The 18,156-nt window shown below is 53.2% G+C and overlaps 5 protein-coding genes across 5 annotated transcripts; 3 read left to right on the plus strand and 2 right to left on the minus strand.

The window, feature by feature from the left end:
• Window positions 1–848: 848 nt before the first annotated feature.
• B0T23DRAFT_442405 (Cupredoxin) lies at window positions 849–3,271 on the plus strand (the record flags this gene model as incomplete). The annotated part of the gene is made up of 7 exons (XM_062840820.1): window positions 849–1,037; window positions 1,092–1,167; window positions 1,382–1,433; window positions 1,528–2,563; window positions 2,646–2,702; window positions 2,824–3,048; window positions 3,113–3,271. The coding sequence occupies 7 exons, from the start codon at window positions 849–851 to the stop codon at window positions 3,269–3,271; spliced, it is 1,794 nt and encodes a 597-aa protein (XP_062693170.1).
• Window positions 3,181–4,918, minus strand: B0T23DRAFT_380317 (uncharacterized protein). The gene has a single exon (XM_062837199.1). The coding sequence runs from the start codon at window positions 4,724–4,726 to the stop codon at window positions 3,557–3,559; it is 1,170 nt and encodes a 389-aa protein (XP_062693171.1). The 5' UTR covers window positions 4,727–4,918; the 3' UTR covers window positions 3,181–3,556.
• A 446-nt stretch (window positions 4,919–5,364) lies between these two features.
• Window positions 5,365–7,362, plus strand: B0T23DRAFT_317173 (glucosidase II beta subunit-like protein-domain-containing protein; the record flags this gene model as incomplete). The annotated part of the gene is made up of 3 exons (XM_062834983.1): window positions 5,365–5,461; window positions 5,696–6,640; window positions 6,704–7,362. The coding sequence occupies 3 exons, from the start codon at window positions 5,365–5,367 to the stop codon at window positions 7,360–7,362; spliced, it is 1,701 nt and encodes a 566-aa protein (XP_062693172.1).
• Window positions 7,363–7,634: 272 nt separating this feature from the next.
• Window positions 7,635–8,541, minus strand: B0T23DRAFT_316807 (Rtf2 RING-finger-domain-containing protein; the record flags this gene model as incomplete). Its single annotated transcript, XM_062834959.1, has 2 exons — window positions 7,635–7,655; window positions 7,708–8,541. 2 exons carry the CDS (start codon window positions 8,539–8,541, stop codon window positions 7,635–7,637), a joined length of 855 nt encoding a protein of 284 aa, XP_062693173.1.
• Window positions 8,542–10,105: 1,564 nt separating this feature from the next.
• Window positions 10,106–17,985, plus strand: B0T23DRAFT_316394 (phosphatidylinositol 3-kinase tor2; the record flags this gene model as incomplete). Its single annotated transcript, XM_062834927.1, has 5 exons — window positions 10,106–11,648; window positions 11,801–12,690; window positions 12,730–14,130; window positions 14,189–17,434; window positions 17,494–17,985. 5 exons carry the CDS (start codon window positions 10,106–10,108, stop codon window positions 17,983–17,985), a joined length of 7,572 nt encoding a protein of 2,523 aa, XP_062693174.1.
• Window positions 17,986–18,156: the final 171 nt, after the last annotated feature.

Genomic DNA, 18,156 nt, shown 5'->3' on the forward strand with positions numbered 1-18,156 from the left:
GCTGTCCTCCAGTTGTTCTTGGCCTATCACTGCTTTTCCAGGGATGTTGTTCTTAGACGTACATATTCCCATCTTTGTAAGTTCGCTGCATTCTCTTCTTGGTTCTCCTACAGTTCCAAGATGGATAGATCTTCTGCCAGGCAGAACCCCAGATATCTAAGCACGTATCTAGTTGTTTGCCTCAAACATTGGTTAGTATAGCCGTATGCTGCCATGTATTAACCTAATATCACTGGGTGGTCTGTCACGTTTCTCTTTACCGCATCCCGAACTCGAAATCCCAGCTCTATTCCCTGTGGCCTTACTCAAATTAGACACTCATCACGCCGCCTTGTTATCTTTGAACCCTACGCCCCAAGGGGACGGTATTGGTATTGCTCATGCATTGCCAAGGACTTCCCGACCAGGAATAGGGCATATTGCCATGTTCTCACAACGTATTTCCAAAACTTCCTTGTTTTTACATGAGAAATTACAGCGGCACCTACAGCTTCACTAGGTATTTACCACATTGCTTCACGCATCCTGCCTCCAACATGCCGGGCATCTTGGTTGCTATGTTCGTGCCTGGGTAAGGTGCGGTGAGGGAAGCTGCAAGTGGTAGTTAGGAGTCAGTCAACCGGTGTAGAGACGCCGTTCGAGACACGGACAGACTTATTTCCCGTCATGAACTTGTTGATATTCCCAGGATTTATTACCCCGACGGCACCCTCAGAGACTTTCTCAACCACCATCATAATTTTCGAGCAGCTACTTCTCTCAAAGAGCAGTGACGGCTGTTGGCTCTCCTTATACAAGTTGACCTAGCTGGTTGAGAGCCTGGTTCACAGGCCTCTGCATCTTTAACCATGTTTTTCAGGGTCTCAATCATCGGCTTCCTCCAAGCACTGACGGTCTTTAGTGCTGCCACTGCGTCTTCTTTGGTGCAGAGAGACTCATCATGCAATACTCCAGACAATCGGGCGTGCTGGACAGATGGTTTCAACATCACGACTGACTGGGAGAAGGAGGTACCATTCACCGGCCGTACCGTTAATGTAAGACACACAACTTCACGAAGATGGAACTTGACTCCGACTAACAGATGTCAGTATACGCTTGTCCTTGAGCAGTATGACATAATTGGCCCGGATGGTGTTCTCAAGCATGACGCGATGCTGTTTAATGGTGAGCGCCAGAAAAAAAACATAGATCCAAAGTGTCAAAGCATAACTAATCTTTTTCTAGGCTCCTTCCCTGGTGAGTTCTGACATTGATTATTTTGATAGCGCACTAGACTACTAATCTTTCCATGCAGGTCCAACCATTACCGCAGGTGCGTTATCATGGCATGCCCGATTCTCAAGACATTTCTCAGGATCTAAAGCTGATTAGAACACAGATTGGGGTGACTGGGTCAACGTCACAATTATCAACAAGCTTTTGTACAATGGGTACGTTTCCAGCGTTTGGTTTCGAAAAAGAAAACAAAGCCATTCACGAATTAGCAGTAGGAATATCTTAAGGATCTGTACTAATGGGGCATAGTACATCCATTCACTGGCATGGCTTACAAATGGAAGACAACAACATCAATGATGGCGTTGGTGGTGTCACTGAGTGCCCGATCCCACCGAATGCAACAAAATCCTACCTGTTTTTGGCCGAACAGTACGGAACTACCTGGTACCACTCTCACTACTCATCACAATACGGCAACGGTGTTCTTGGCGCTATAGTATTCAATGGGCCGGCAAGTGCCAACTATGATGTTGACTTGGGCACCTTTCCCATCAATGATTGGTATTACGAGTCAACAGACCAGATCTTGGCCCAAGTACAAGCCCCTGGAGAACATGGAGGGCCAACCATTCCGCCCCCTCCCGACAACATTCTCTTCAATGGTACCAATGTTAATCCGGCTGATATCACCATGGGAGAGTACGCGAGGGTGGTATTGACTCCTGGGCTGAAGTATAGGCTTCGGTTGTTTAACCCCAGCGTGAATTATGCGTACACATTCTCTATCGTAGGACACAACTTCACCGTCATAGCCACCGATCTCGTGCCTGTTAATACCACCGACCCAAGCACCACGGTCTCAAGCCTCTTCATCGCCGTAGGGCAGCGATTCGATATCATAATCCAGGGAAAGTCTGAAGAAGAGATTGCTAGTGACCCCGGTAACGGCAACTACTGGATTAACGCTACCCAACCCATCAGTGGATATTGTGGGAATTTCTATGGAAAGCCTGCGGCCATCTTGAGCTACGACTACCCGGACGCAACGGACGAACTTCCGATTATTGATGGACCGGTACCAGAAGATCTACGCTGCGAGGATACCACCGACTTTCGGCCCGTTGTGGTCCGCGACGTTCCCCCGAGCGAGTTCAGTATCTCTCCATATAACACGCTCCCGGTTCATCTCATGCGCGACATGAAACAAAGCAAAGTTTTCTGGACTATCGATAACGTCGCCATCAACGTCAGTTGGGAGCAGCCTTTGCTGGAATACATCCGAGAAGACAGCACCTCGTGGCCTTATAGTGAGAATGTGCTGGAAATTCCTCCCGAGAGCGAGGTGGGTCGCCCCCCTTTCTTTCCCCCCTACTCTTTCAAAGCTATGATATATGAATATTATCAGAATGCTAACCTAGGTCTAGTGGAGCTTTTGGCTCATTGAGAACGAATCCAAGATTCCTCATCCCATGCACTTACACGTAAGTAGACCCATCCCCCCTTACGATCCAAGCATCTGGGCCCCAGGAGACCTGCTCTTCTCACCATACCATTTACACAAGCTTGTGTATGCTTACACACGACTGTGCAAAACACCTGCAGGGTCATGACTTCATCATCGTCGGCAGGTCCCCGGCACCCGACGGCCCAGGCCCGTCCGACGCCATGATGCCGGCCAGGCATTTCGACCCTGTCCTTGATACTTCCTCTCTGAACTTCACGAACCCGGCACGGCGTGATGTCACAATGTTGCCCGGTAACGGCTGGCTGATTGTGGCCTTCCAAAACAACAACCCGGGTGCTTGGTTATTCCATTGCCACATTGCCGTAAGCAACTTGTCCACTCCCTCCTCTCCAAGTCACCGTGCTAACATGAATGTAAAATGAAAAGTGGCATGTCAGTATGGGCTTGAGCGTGCAGTTTCTCGAAAGGAAGAACGAAATCAAGGAAAAGATGGATCTGAACTCGCTCGTGGACAACTGCAACGCCTGGCAAAGCTACATTGATACTAACCCTCTTTATCAGCCAAAGAGCGATTCTGGTGTCTGAGGTAGCTGAAGGAGCCGTAGCCTTACTCACACCACTCCAGATGACTTGGTAGAGTAAGGGGCTTGGCAGGTGGAAAGTTGGCTAGACACAATAGGATGTAGTTGACGCGCAAGGGTATAAAACCGGGCAGGATATGAAGCCAGAGACGCGACCCTTTTTTTTTTTTTGGTTGGGTATTTCTTTGGCTGCCATTCACTGGCAATGAAAACTGGGTATATAATACTACACCGTGGTACGAGAAATATACGCTCCCTCTGCCTCTCAAACGGAACCTCCCTCAAAGCTTCAAGCTTTCTTGACCTCCGCCTGGAACTTGACTACCCAATCCGAGAACTCGTCCTTCTCGCCATCCCATGGCTTGATCAGCAGCTCAGCCACAGCAAAGCAATCGAAGAAGCACTGATCCATCAACTTGTCGATCTCCACAGGATCCAACTCGTAAAACGCCAGAGCCAGGCTACCGAACCTCTCGGGGATCTTCTTTAGCAGAACCATGATCTCGTCCAACCGCGTCGGGAGATCCGAACCCTCCGCCGGCGCAGTCTGCGGTAGGCTCTTGAGCCTGCGCTTCGCAACGGCCTGGTACAACAGCGTCACCAGCCTCAACCGGCGCAAACAGCTCTCCAGCCGCTCGCGGATCTTGTCTGGGTCATCGCGCGGGATGTAACTCGACGAGTTCATCAGATCGTCAAGCATAGCTTGTGTATCCGCAATCTTTGTCGCCTCCAGTGACTGTGTAACCTCCTTCACCCCCTCGTCTTCTTCGTCTTCGTCGTCGTCCTCTTCTTCCTCATCCTCATCATCACTCCCCGTCTCCTCCCCCCACTCCTTCAACTCCTCCATCACATCCTTGACCGTGTCCCTCAACTCCTCCGTCTTCTTTACCAGGTTTCCCCCAAACCCCCTCTTCGCGAACGCAACCAACTCATCACACGCCGCCCACAGCGTTCCCGTGTTGGCAATGCTTCCCCTCCCACCCTTTGCCGGCCCATCCTTCAACGCCTTCCCATCTCCCGGTATCTTCCCCACCAACGCCCTCGTCTCCCTCAACACCCTCGAAATCCGGTACCCCAGATCCTGGCTGATTGTCTTTGTCCATTGCGAAGCAACACAGATTTGCGCGGCGCTGGCGAGTCCCGGAAGCGGACCGGAGGTCAATTGGCGGAGGATGGAGATGATTGCTGAGGGCGTGAAGGGCTCGTTGATGATGAGCAGCGAAAGCTTGGTGGCGTGGGCGCGGAGGAGGGTGGCGGAGTCGGAGGCGAGGGAGAGGGGGTTGATTTCGGGGTGGGGATTGGAGGGCTCTTCTGTAGAAGAAGGGGCAGAAGTGCGCTGGTTTTCGGCGGTGATGTTGGCGACGACGGTTTCGAGGCGGGTGATGAGGTCGAGGGTGGAGGTGATTAGGTTGTTGAGGGCGTCGAGGCCCGTGGGGTTGGTGGTGGTGGAGGAAGACATTGTGATTATTTTCTGTATTCGCAGTATCAAGTTGAATGAGGGTCGGCTGGGATTGTGCAGCCAGTTTGGCGCCTTTGTTGTTGCCGTCGTCGTCGTCGTCGTCGTCGCTGACGGTTGATGATGCTATTCGCAAAATCGCGGGGCAGCTTTGGGACTTTTTTTCTACGCTCGGTGGGGTCGTCGAAACCTTGGACGTTCTGGGTGGGGTACTTTTGGCGCGGCTTGGCAGCGACCTGGGCAGTGGGGGAGGGTTTACCGCGGCGTCGTCTCAAGGTTTCTGCAGCGCGCTTAACATTTGCTGCCCGGCAGAACTTGCACGTGACAAAAGGTACACCCAAGCGGACAGCTGGCGAAGCGCCGGCAGGAGTGCAAGTTGTCCTGAAAGGTACCCGACCACGTTCCCCGCCCCTGGGCACTCAGTTGCACTAACAATTACGGGATACCCCCACTGGGCGGACAGCTATCCGTCGAGCTACAGGGGCACCTAGCATGTCAACGATCTGGTGAAGCTGTACAACTGGCAATTGTCTTCGCGATTGTTCAACTTTGGATGGTTTGATTGTTTCCTTTTCTTTCCTTCTTTCTCTCGTTCTTCTTACCAGCTGGACAGACAGTAGAGTGGTATATAGTACACGACAATGAGACGGACTGCTGCTTTGGTGCTGTTGAGCACCATTGCTCCCACTGGCACTTTCGCTGCTACTGAGAGTGTCCCCAGAGGAGTTGGGCCTGAATGTAAGTGGAAGCTTCCCATGTTGTTTCACGCACCTTGATGGTCTGTCCGAGATTTTGGTGTTGGGCTGCGATGTTCACGAGTTGGCGTGGTACCACCATTTTAACTAAGAGAACTCTCTTTACCTATTCATTCTTCCAATGCTTCCTCCATCGATAAAGTATACCAATGGCCCAAGCACATTACCCTACGTCTCGAACCCGATAGCTAACCACCCCCAACCACCTCCTAAACAGTTGCCAAGTTCTATGCCAACAAGGAAACCTTCACCTGCATCAGCAACCCCTCGATCGTCCTCAAGTCCTCCCAAGTCAACGACAACTCCTGCGACTGCCCCGACGGCTCCGACGAGCCGGGAACCTCAGCATGCTCACACCTGGACCCTCTCTCGCCCGAGCAGCCTCTGCCCGGTTCCGTGACGGGCACCACCAACACCACGCGCGCCCTGCCCGGCTTCTGGTGTGAGAACAAGGGCCACATCGGTGCCTACATCCCCTTCATGTACGTCAACGACGGCGTGTGCGACCATGAACTCTGCTGCGACGGCACCGACGAGGCCCTCCACGTCGGCGGCACCAAGTGTGAGAACCGCTGCGCGTCCATTGGGAAGGAGTACCGCCGCCTCCAGGAGGAGCGTCGGCAGAGCAAAGAGCGGTCGGCCAAGCAGAGACGGACTCTCGTCAAAGAGGCGAGCGAGCTGCGTCGGCGCGTGGAGAGCAAGGTTGCTAGTTTGAAGGAGGAGATTGCCAACTTGGAGGTGCAGAAGGCGGAGTTGCAGAAAAAGTACGATGAGGTTGAGCGGGCTGAGAGAGGCAAGGTGGTCAAGGCGCCAGGCGAGGGCGGTAAGCTGGGTGTTTTGGTTGGACTGGCCAAGAAGCGCGTTGATGAGCTGAGGGATACCCTTGATAAGGTGCTGGATCAACGCGACGACTTGCAGGATCGCGTCGATCAGCTGGAGGACATCTTGAGCAAGCTCAAGGAGGAGTATAACCCTAACTTCAACGACGAGGGTGTCAAGGCTGCTGTTCAGGGCTACGAGAACTATGCTGCCGGCAAGTCTACTGAGAAGAAGTCGGAGGTTGTTGATGCCGATGTTTTGGAGGTCCTCAAGGAGGATGGCCCCGATTCGGGCATCAACTGGGCCGAGTTCCAAGAGGAAGAGAGCAGCGATGCCGATATTGGTATGTACCTTGTTCCTTCAACCCATCCCATTTTCACAGTCGATGACTAACAAGAAGCCCTAGTTTACAACCTAGAAGCCTACCTCCCGCCCTCCGTCCGCTCCTTCATCCACTCCAAGATCTCCTCTCTCAAAGTCTGGCTGATCGAGAACGGCGTCCTAGCCGACAACCCGACTACTGGCGGCCCTACGGAATCCAAGCTGGTCAAGGCCGCGCGCGACGCGCTCGAGGCCGCCCGCGCCGAGCACACCACCAAGACGTCGCAGCTCGCCGACGAGGAGCGCGACTTAGCCAAGGACTACGGGCCCGACGACATCTTCCGCGCACTCAAGGGCCAGTGCGTCAGCGCCGATGTGGGCGAGTACGAGTACGAGCTGTGCTGGTTCGATCGCACGACCCAAAAGAGCAAAAAGGGTCATGGCAACACCAACATGGGCAACTTTGAGCGGATCACTACCGAAATTGCCGATGAGGAGGATCGCGTGGATGGAAAGGGCCTGGGTAAGGGGCCGAGGATGGTGTTGAGGTTTGAGAATGGTCAGGGATGCTGGAACGGGCCGCAGAGACGGACAGATGTGTGGTTGGCGTGTGCTGAGAAGGATGAGCTGTGGAGGGTTAGTGAGAGCGAGAAGTGTGTTTACAGGATGGAGGTGGGCACGCCGGCTGCTTGTGAGGATGTGGGCGAGCCGGGGGTTGGAACTAAGGGTCATGATGAGCTTTGAGGAGAGACGGAGGGGGAGTTGGGTAACATGATTGTTTGGCAATGTTGTACAGTTGGTGAAAAGTTGGTTTGTTTGTTTGTCTATATGTGTGTGTTGGTCTGTATGTAGATCGTTTTGGGTCAAGCAAGCCTGCGAGGTGCTTTATGAAGAATCATACAAGATCGATTGGTATCTTAGACTATGGCGAGAAACAAGAAAATAGTAAAAGGCTGATCAGGGCTTACTACAAACATCCTGTCATCGAAGTCCAGCAGCTGCTAGTTTACGTCGCTTCATGGCTTCATCCTGGTCCGCTAATACCCTAGCAGTGAGCGCAGCCGTGGCGGCGTTGTTGATGCCACTCACCCGGCTAGATATACTCTCACCAGCACTCTTCTTGGCCTTCTTAGTCTCCTTCTCCTTGTCAGCGTCACCATTGGCCTCATCAGCCGTGCGCTTGTTCTTTTTCTTCTCCTTGCTGGCGCTCTTGTCCTTTTTCAGACTGTGCGTCAGGCCTTTCGTCTTGAGATCCTCCATCCGCTTCGATAACCGTTGAATATCCGCCTTATCGGTCGGCAGAATTGGAATAACGTCCTCTGACTTGAACGGTTCGCTGCACTCTGGGCACACCTCCTCTGTGATCATCTGTATCGCCATCTCCGCAAAGACGTGGCCGCAAGGGACCAGATAGACGGATTTTGTAGATGGTCCCAGCTCTTTGAGCGTAACGGGACACGCAAAGATTTCCTTTTCTTTTTTGTTGCCACCCCCGGGCGGCGTGTACCGCTTGAACTTGAGCTTGACCACGTCGCGAAGGGATTTGATGCCGGTGGAGGCGAAGCTAAGCTCGGTCGCGAAGATGGCTGTTGGCGTTGCCGTCGACTCACCGTTGCCCACGCTACTGCTATTGGTGCTGGTATCAACAAGCGCGGGAGGTGTTGTGTCTTGTTTGTTTTCGGAGGAGTCATCGTTACTACCGGGCATCAGCCCCTTGAGGATGGATTCGTAATTGTAGAGACGGCCGCGCCAGTCGGACACGACGGTTTCGAGATCAATGGGCTCGGACGAGATGGGATCATGGGTCCAGGCGTGGTTGAGCGATTCGAAGGCGGTGGCTTTAAGCTCGCTTATTGTCGGGTTGCGCGCTGCTTCTTTGACGAGCTCGCGTCGCTTGGGGATGGAGCCTCCGTCATTACCCATGATGGTGGTGATGGTGTGTAGGGGGCTGAGGGGGTAGTCGTTGCTGTGATCTTGGTTGACGGTATTCAATAATCCGTCAAGTACTGTAATTCGATAAAGAGAGTTGGTCGGGGACGGAGTGGCGTCGTTATGTACACTACAGGAGGTTGACGGAATGGACAGAGCAAGTTGCGGCAGAGATAAGATAAGAAATGAAGAAGGGGAAGATGTTGTTTGGTTGGTTGGTTCCTCCACTGTAAATTTAAAGTTCACGGCAGGGGGCACCTTCCATCCGCAGCGGGATGAAGCGCGTCAAAGCGTGCCCCTGTGCCAATAGCAGTCGTCCACTGCAACCTGTAATTGAAAGCTTGCAGATGCGTGCCTTCCACTGCCCGGCTTCCAGTTGTGAAATTCCCGTTGCGAGCCGTTGTCCCACCCAGGTGCCCGACTTTGAAGCCAAAGCCTCATGGGACGAGGCTGCAGGGGCGACAGGATCCATGCCCGCCAGCCAGGTTTAGTAGCTCCACCGTATTTCCAATTCCATCCACTGCCCTGAGCCCCCGCCGGCGACGGGGAACAACGTCGTCGACAAATTAACCAACGACCATCGGCTGCTTGGCACATTTTACGGCCCGCCGTGTTTCATCGCCGTTGTTGTTGATGATTTGGGTATACAAACCTTCTACTCGCGCATCATTCGAGAAGCAGATCACTGTAGCGGACGCACACCCAACGCCCGCGCAAACATCGATCCCGCGGCTCGAGACCTTTCCGTCCCCCGGCCCCGGCTACCTATCCAGCCAGGGCATCCACACGGACCCTCCCCCTCCTCTCCCTCCTCCCAATATCCATTGTGGTCCTTCATCCAGTGACGCAGCGTGGAACCCCTCCTTCTCGGGCTGGCTGTCGTCCACTCTCAAACTTCAACCCGACCGTTTCGTTTTCCCTCATCACCAACCACTTCAACGGCGACCCAACAGTCAAGGACCAGGGTCTCCCCAAGTTCCACCCTGTACCTTGACAGCCGGCGGTCTATCGGTCCATTCCCGACCTTCTCTCAACGACTCGTCTAAACTACTTTCCACTTCAGCTTGAAGGCCGCGATAGCTCCAAGCTTCTACGATACCCAGAACCACCCGCTTTACTTTTCATTTGGGCGCGCGTACTCACGAGTTATAACGGATTTGTATTCTATCTTCGGCCTATTCACTTCGTCTTGCTGACGGTCATTACGACTCACGAGCGTGTTACGTTGCTGGACACTACCGCACGCCCATTTGCCCGTTCCATCCAAACTATTTCAATCGCATTTGACCCCAACATCACCTGCTCCCATATCGATCAACCTCAAACCAACCACTGCAACCGACCTCGCGATTGCGCTCAGCCCACGACCCGCGACACGCTTGACGACTGCGACAAGAAGGCGCAGCTGTTACACACGCGCCCTTCGCCTCGGCCGGTCAACCGGCTCTTGAAGCACGTTGCCCCCGCCTACTATGGGCCAGCGACGACAGGCCTAGTTGCAGACGAGGCTGTCCGACATCTGAAAGAGATCAAGACATTATAGTCGGACAACACCAAGATGTCGCTCACAAAGGAGCAAGCAGCGGCAACGCTGGAAACATACATTCGCGATGTGAGGAATCGCACCTCTAGCGACGACGCGCGGAAGCGCGCTGCTCGGCAGATCAGAGATTTGGTCAACGTTGCGAAGCAAGGCAAGTCCACAAATCCTGAGTTTCTCCTCAGATTCCTGTCAGATATTGGAACCCATGCTAACATACAACGCTGTATAGAAATGGGCGCGGAGCAGTTTACGGCCTTTTTCAACACAGTCAACCAAAGGACCATGGCGCTTATACAAGGGACCGACACGTGTGACCGGATGGGCGGTGTTTACATCCTCGACGCTTTAGTCGACTTCGATGGTATCGACCTAGCCCTCAAATACAGTCGCTTCGAGCAGCACATTGGCTACATCCTCCGCAGCAAAGATGTAACACCAATGCAGCCCGCCGCGGTCGTCTTGGGAAAGCTCTGCAAACCCGGTGGCTCTCTGATCTCAGAGCTTGTTGATGCCGAGGTCAAGCTTGCTCTGGAGTGGCTCCAGTCAGAGCGAGTTGAAGAAAGGCGATATGCCGCCGTCCTCATTCTACGCGAGCTGGCACGCAATGCGCCCACTCTCATGTACCCGTACGTCAACTTCGTCTTTGAGCAGTCCTGGATCGGCCTCCGAGATCAGCGACTGTTGATCCGGGCCACTTCTGCCGAGACAGTCAGTGCCTGCTTCAAGATTATTAGGGAACGTGATCAGGCCATGAAGCAGGAGTGGATGGACAAGATGTTCCATGAAGCCGTCAGGGGACTCAAGACCAACACTGTCGAGTCAGTCCATGCTTCTCTCTTGGTTCTCAAGGAGCTGCTAGAGCAGGGTGGCATGTACATGCAAACCCACTACGGCGAGGCATGCGACATCGTCTTCCGTCACAAGGACGCCAAGGACCCGGCTATTCGCAAGACGGTGGTCCTCCTCATCCCGGACTTGGCCAACTACGCACCGAACGACTTTGCATCAACATATCTGCACAAGTTTATGATTCATCTTTCTCATATGCTTAAGAAGGAAAAGGAAAGGAACGATGCGTTTCTCGCTATCGGTAACGTTGCCAACTCAGTCAAGAGCGCCATCGCTCCCTATCTCGATGACGTCCTCATATATGTCCGGGACGGCCTAAGTATACAGTCGCGGAAGCGAGGCTCGGTCGACCCCGTCTTCGATTGTATTAGCCGTTTGGCCGTGGCCGTAGGTCAGACCTTGAGCAAATATATGGAAGCGCTCCTGGATCCAATCTTCGCCTGCGAGCTCACTCCGAAACTAACCCAGGCTTTGGTTGACATGGCCTTTTACATTCCCCCAGTCAAGGCTACCATCCAGGAACGGTTGCTCGATATGCTCAGCAAGGTATTGTGCGGAGAACCATTCCGGCCGCTAGGAGCACCGCATCCCAACACACTCACTTCGATTCCGGCCATCCCAAAAGATCCCAAGGACCCATCGGTGCAGGAGCGAGGAAAGGCCGAGGTCAAATTGGCTTTGAACACCCTTGGCAGTTTTGATTTTTCAGGTACGTTACTTTTCAGTTTCCTAAGAAGCCGGACTGGCCAAAGAAATTCCAATCTCGGTTCGATGCTGCCAGTCACGAAGAAGGCCAGTCATCGGGATGTTGGCCGGCCTACACTGATACCCCATTGGAGCGAGAACTGACCGTAGCTGCAGGACATGTCTTGAACGAGTTCGTCCGCGACGTTGCGATCAAATACGTTGAAGATGACGATCCGGAGATCCGTGAGGCAGCTGCTCTCACCTGCTGTCAGCTTTACGTGCGCGACCCCATTGTCAACCAGACAAGTTACCATGCTCTTCAGGTGGTCGCAGATGTTATTGAAAAGCTCTTGACAGTCGGCGTCTCGGATCCGGATCCCGGCATTAGACGCACTGTTCTGGCCGCCCTCGACGAGCGCTTCGATCAGCACCTAGCCAAGGCTGAGAATATTCGGACCTTGTTTTTCGCCCTTCACGACGAACAATTCGCCATCAGAGAGGTTGCGGTTTCGATCATCGGGCGTTTGGCTCGTTACAACCCGGCCTACGTCATTCCACAGTTGCGTAAGACCATTATTCAGATGCTAACGGAATTGGAATACACGGATGTGGCCAGGAGTAAAGAGGAGAGTTCCAAGTTGCTGAGTCTGCTTACGCAGCATGCCCAGGACTTGGTCAAGCCCTACGTGAACTCCATAACCGAGGTTCTCTTACCAAAAGCGCGTGATCCCACGCCTTCTGTGGCTGCAACGGTCCTTCAGGCGATCGGCGAGTTGTGCACGGTCGGCGGTGAATCCATGCTTGCTTACAAGGATACGTTGATGCCCATTATCATTGACGCCCTACAGGATCAGAGTGCTCCTATCAAACGGGAAGCTGCTCTCCACACACTCGGTCAACTTGCTAGCAACGCTGGCTATGTCATCAAACCCTATCTCGAATATCCCCAACTTCTGGAGATTCTCCAGTCAATCATCCGCGGAGAGCCCCAACACGGCACATTGCGACAGGAGACCATCAAACTTATGGGCATTCTAGGCGCTCTGGACCCTTACAAACATCAGGTATAGGATACCCTGAGGTCAATTCCAGACGAAATCAAGCACCTTCGGCATTTGACCGATCATCTACATGAAATGCTCCGGGCTAGTCCTGCAAAGGACAGTGTGGCCAGCCAAGTGGCCAATGTTGCGAGTGCGAGGAGCGGAAACCCCTCAGACAAGACCCCTGATTCCCTCAAAAACGCGTTGACTAACTTGATGCAGGTCGAAGAAAGGACTGATGACAACAAGCGGAACAATGAAGCCGCCCAACTGACTGATGTCTCTCTGATGATGGGTGGCCTAACACCATCTAACGAAGACTACTATCCGACCGTGGTGATCAACGCACTGCTTCAGATCTTGAAGGATCAGTCTTTAGTCCAGTGGCACGGAAACGTTGTCGATGCCATCATGAGCATTTTCATCACTCTGGGACTGAAGTGTGTACAGTTCCTTGATCGTGTGGTCCCCGCCTTCATATCAGTCATCCGTGCATCGAGTAACGCCCGGCTTGAGTTCTACTTCAATCACTTGAGCAGGCTGGTCAGTATCGTTCGCCAACACATCCGAGTCTATCTCAAGGACATCATCGATGTTCTTCAGGAGTACTGGCACACAACTCTTGCGCTTCAAAGCACTATCCTGGGATTGATAGAATCAATCTCGCGGTCTCTTGAGGGCGAGTTCAAGATCTACCTCGCCAAGTTACTCCCACTTATGCTGGGCGTGCTCGAGAAGGATGTTAGCACGAAGCGGCAACCTAGCGAGAAAGTGTTCCATGCGTTCCTGGTATTTGGCTCAAGCGCCGAAGAGTACATGCATCTGATAATCCCAGTTATTGTACGCCTCTTCGACAGTCACAGCCAGCCATTGTTCCTTCGGAAATCCGCCATCGAGACGATCGGCAAGCTTTCGAGCATGGTGAACTTGAATGACTACGCGTCAAAGATCATCCATCCTCTGACTCGTGTGTTGGCTAGTGGCGAGCCGAGTCTTCGGGTTGCGGCTTTGGACACACTTTGCGCCCTTATGCTGCAACTAGGACGCGACTACTTGCATTTTGAGCACACGGTCGACAAGGCGATCTCCATGTATGCCATCCAGCACTCGAATTATGAAAAGGCTATCGAGAAGCTAAAGAAGGGCGAGGCCCTCCCACAAAATCTCGCTCCTCGGTTTGAAGATATCTCCATGGAGGGCTTTGCTGCCGAAAACAACCCGCCCAAGAAGTTGACCCTGAATCCGGTGCATCTCAAGCAAGTGTGGGAAACCAAGGGCAAGTCCACCAAGGACGATTGGCATGAGTGGTTCAGGAAGTTTAGCACAACTCTTCTTACCGAGTCGCCGAACCATTCCTTGCGTGCTTGTGCCAGCTTGGCCAGCAACTACCAGCCTCTTGCGCGTGAGCTCTTTAACTCGGCCTTCGTGTCCTGCTGGAGCGAGCTTTATGAACAGTTCCAGGTATGTCAGCGCGGTACTTATAGTGATCCGAGCCGGATACTAACAGCTTCTTAAACAGGAGGACTTGATCACCAACATTGAGAATACGATCAAATCGGAGAACGTGCCACCGGATCTCCTTGGCCAGCTTCTCAACCTTGCCGAGTTCATGGAGCACGATGATAAGGCGCTGCCTATTGACATAAGAGTATTGGGACGTGAGGCCGCACGTTGCCACGCATACGCAAAGGCTCTTCACTATAAAGAGCTTGAGTTTTTGCAGGACCATAATAGTGGTGCAGTGGAGGCTTTGATTGTCATTAACAACCAGCTTCAGCAATCCGATGCTGCCATCGGTATTCTTCGTAAAGTAAAGACCTACAGGGAAGGTATTCAGTTGCGCGAGAGTTGGTTCGAGAAGCTCGAGCGTTGGGACGAGGCCCTCAACTTCTACTGCCAACGCGAGCGCGAAATTCCCGAAGACCAGCCTGTTCCCGTTGACATTGTGATGGGCAAGATGCGTTGTTACCATGCTCTTGGCGAGTGGGATTCCCTAGCTACGCTTGCTGGAAAGACCTGGGCCAATTCAGCACCTGAGATTCAGCGACGCATTGCTCCATTGGCCACAACCGCTGCCTGGGGTCTCGGCAAATGGGACTCGATGGACAGCTACCTTCAGTCAATGAAGCGCTTCTCCCCAGATAGAGCCTTCTTCGGTGCAATTCTTGCCCTTCACCGCAACCAGTTCAGGGAGGCTATGGCGTGCATCGAGCAAGCTCGCGAAGGACTGGATACCGAGCTTAGTGCGCTTGTTAGCGAGTCTTACAACCGGGCTTATCAGGTTGTAGTACGCGTCCAGATGCTCGCGGAGCTGGAAGAGCTCATTGTCTACAAGCAATGCGACGGAGAGAAGCAGGCAACCATGCGCAGAACCTGGGAGACTCGTCTCAAGGGCTGCCAGCGCAATGTCGAGGTATGGCAACGCATGCTGCGTTTGAGATCGCTTGTCATGACTCCGCAGGAGAACATGCATATGTGGACCAAGTTTGCCAACCTTTGTCGCAAGTCGGGCCGCATGGGACTCGCCGAAAAGTCACTCAAGCAGCTTATTGGAACCGACTCGCCGTTGGACTCCGTCATTCCTTACTGGCATGATCGCCATCCGGGCCCAGTCGGCAACAGAATCGCGTCTCCGATCTTGTATGCGGTTCTGAAGTTCCAGTGGGAGATTGGACAGTCACCAGGATTCCGCAATTCGGAGCACAGGGTTGCCGAGAAGACGCTGTACTGCTTGCAGAGGTTCACGCAGGAGACTGCGCACCGCGTTGAGACCTCGCGTATGCACATGGCTGCCCATGCACAGAACGGCATGGAGGTACAAAACCAGCCAGGGTTTGCTGAGTTTAATGAAGAGATGTTGCATCCACAGGCACAGAAACACTGGCTTGAGCAGACTGTCTTGCTTGCCAAGTGCTATCTACGCCAGGGTGAGTGGATGGTCTCGCTGAACAAGGACGACTGGCAGCAGAGATACCGCGCTGAAGTCCTTGACTGCTACTACAAGGCTACCCACTACAACAACAAGTGGTATAAGGCTTGGCACGCATGGGCTCTGGCCAACTTCGAAGTCGTTCAGTACCTGACAGGAAACCGTGAGGTTGATGTGCGCAACAATGGGGAGCAGAATTACATCATTCAATACGTGGTGCCTGCTGTTCGCGGATTCTTTGAATCCATCGCGCTGTCCTCTGGCAGCTCTTTGCAGGACACTTTGCGCCTCTTGGCCTTGTGGCTCACCCACGGTGGCCACATTGATGTCCATAACGCCGTCACTGAAGGATTTACGCGTGTCAGTGTTGATACCTGGCTTGAGGTCATACCCCAGTTGATCGCCAGAATCAACCAGCCTCACAAGAGGGTGCAGCAGTCAGTCCATGGGTTATTGGCCGACGTTGGTCGTGCTCACCCCCAGGCGTTGGTGTATCCGTTGACAGTCGCAAGAAAGTCCTGGCACAACACGCGTAGGGTACGGTCGGCCAACCAAATTCTTGAAAGTATGCGTCAACACAGTCTCCGGCTTGTTGAGCAAGCGGAAATTGTCAGTGGTGAGCTCATTCGCGTCGCAGTGCTATGGCACGAGTTGTGGCACGAGGCCCTCGAGGAAGCTTCGCGCTTGTACTTTGGCGACCACAACATCGAGGGCATGTTTGCCACTCTCGAGCCGCTTCACGAGTTGCTGGAGGCTGGCCCGCAAACCCTTAGGGAAATCTCTTTCGCCCAGACCTTTGGCCGTGATTTAAGCGAAGCGCGGGATTGGTGCCGTCAGTATCAAGAGACACAAGACTCCAATGACCTTAACCAGGCATGGGACCTTTACTACACGGTGTTCCGTCGCATCACCCGTCAACTTCCGCAGATGACCTCCCTCGAGTTGGCTTACTGCTCGCCTAATTTGCTAAACGCCAAGGATCTCGAACTTGCTGTGCCCGGAACGTACCGCAGTGGCCAGGAGGTTGTTAGGATCATGTCTTTTGACGCCACCTTCAGCGTGATCAGCTCCAAGCAGCGGCCTCGCAAGCTCGATATCGTTGGCAGCGATGGCAAGACATACACTTTCCTTCTCAAGGGACACGAAGATATCCGCCAAGATGAGCGTGTCATGCAGCTGTTCGGTCTTTGCAATACTTTGTTGGCCAACGACTCGGAATGCTTCAAACGACACCTCAACATTCAGCGATACCCGGCTATTCCTCTTTCACAGAACTCTGGTCTTCTCGGCTGGGTCCCCAACAGTGACACTGTCCATCAGTTGATTCGGGAGTACAGAGATTCCAGAAAAATTCTCCTCAACATTGAGCACCGTATCATGTTGCAGATGGCTCCCGACTACGACAACCTTACGCTTATGCAAAAGGTTGAGGTCTTTGGATATGCTCTTGATAATACCACTGGCCAGGATCTGTACCGTGTCCTGTGGCTGAAGAGCAAGTCTTCTGAGGCCTGGCTGGATCGGAGAACAAACTACACACGTTCTCTTGGTGTCATGTCGATGGTCGGCTACATCCTCGGCTTGGGCGATCGCCATCCGAGCAACTTGATGCTTGACCGTATCACGGGCAAGATCATCCACATTGATTTCGGTGACTGCTTCGAAGTAGCCATGAAGCGCGAGAAGTATCCTGAGCGGGTGCCGTTCAGACTGACTCGCATGCTCACATATGCTATGGAAGTTAGTAACATAGAGGGTAGTTTCCGTACCACTTGTGAGCATGTGATGAGGGTGTTGCGCGAGAACAAGGAGAGTGTCATGGCTGTCCTTGAAGCTGTAAGTATCCTTTGCTGCGTTTCTTTCTAAACAGGATTGCTAACTGATACGCGAATTAGTTCATTCACGATCCTTTGCTCAACTGGCGCTTGACCAACCCTACCAGTCCGCCCGGTCCCAACTTCAACGCCGAGCGAGAGGTCGCCATGCCGGGTGGCCCTGGTCCGCGCGCCCGCAGGCCATCAATCCTTGACGCTCCCGTGGCACCCACCGAGTTCCTTGCCGCGCAGGCTGCTCCTGGCGCAGATGGGCATGGAATGGGGATGTCCGCTAACCCCGGACGCTCCCGTGCCCGCACCAATTCGTCTGCCATCTATCCGACTGGTAGCAGCATGGTTAATGGCCATGGAAACAACCAGCAAGAGCAACAGGAGGTTCAGAACGCGCGCGCCCTCGAGGTTTTGGACCGTGTGCAGCAGAAGCTCACTGGTCGCGACTTCAAGCCTCATGAGGAGCTCAACGTTACTGATCAGGTCAACAAGCTGATCATCGAGGCCACCAAGCTTGAGAACTTGTGCCAGCACTACATAGGATGGTGCAGTTTCTGGTAAACAGTCTTTAGGGAGATGAAAACAGGACGTTGGGATATGGTTCATCGAAAGCTTTGGTGGCTGGTGGTCCTAGACTTGCTATAACTTTGCTATAACTTGCTATAAAGGTGAAACAGGGGGATTAGAATACTGGTTGAAATGGTGCTATCGGTGAACTGGGGCGGGTTTTGA

Source organism: Neurospora hispaniola (assembly GCF_033458365.1).
Source record: "Neurospora hispaniola strain FGSC 10403 chromosome Unknown B0T23scaffold_4, whole genome shotgun sequence".
Lineage (NCBI taxonomy): Eukaryota > Fungi > Ascomycota > Sordariomycetes > Sordariales > Sordariaceae > Neurospora > Neurospora hispaniola.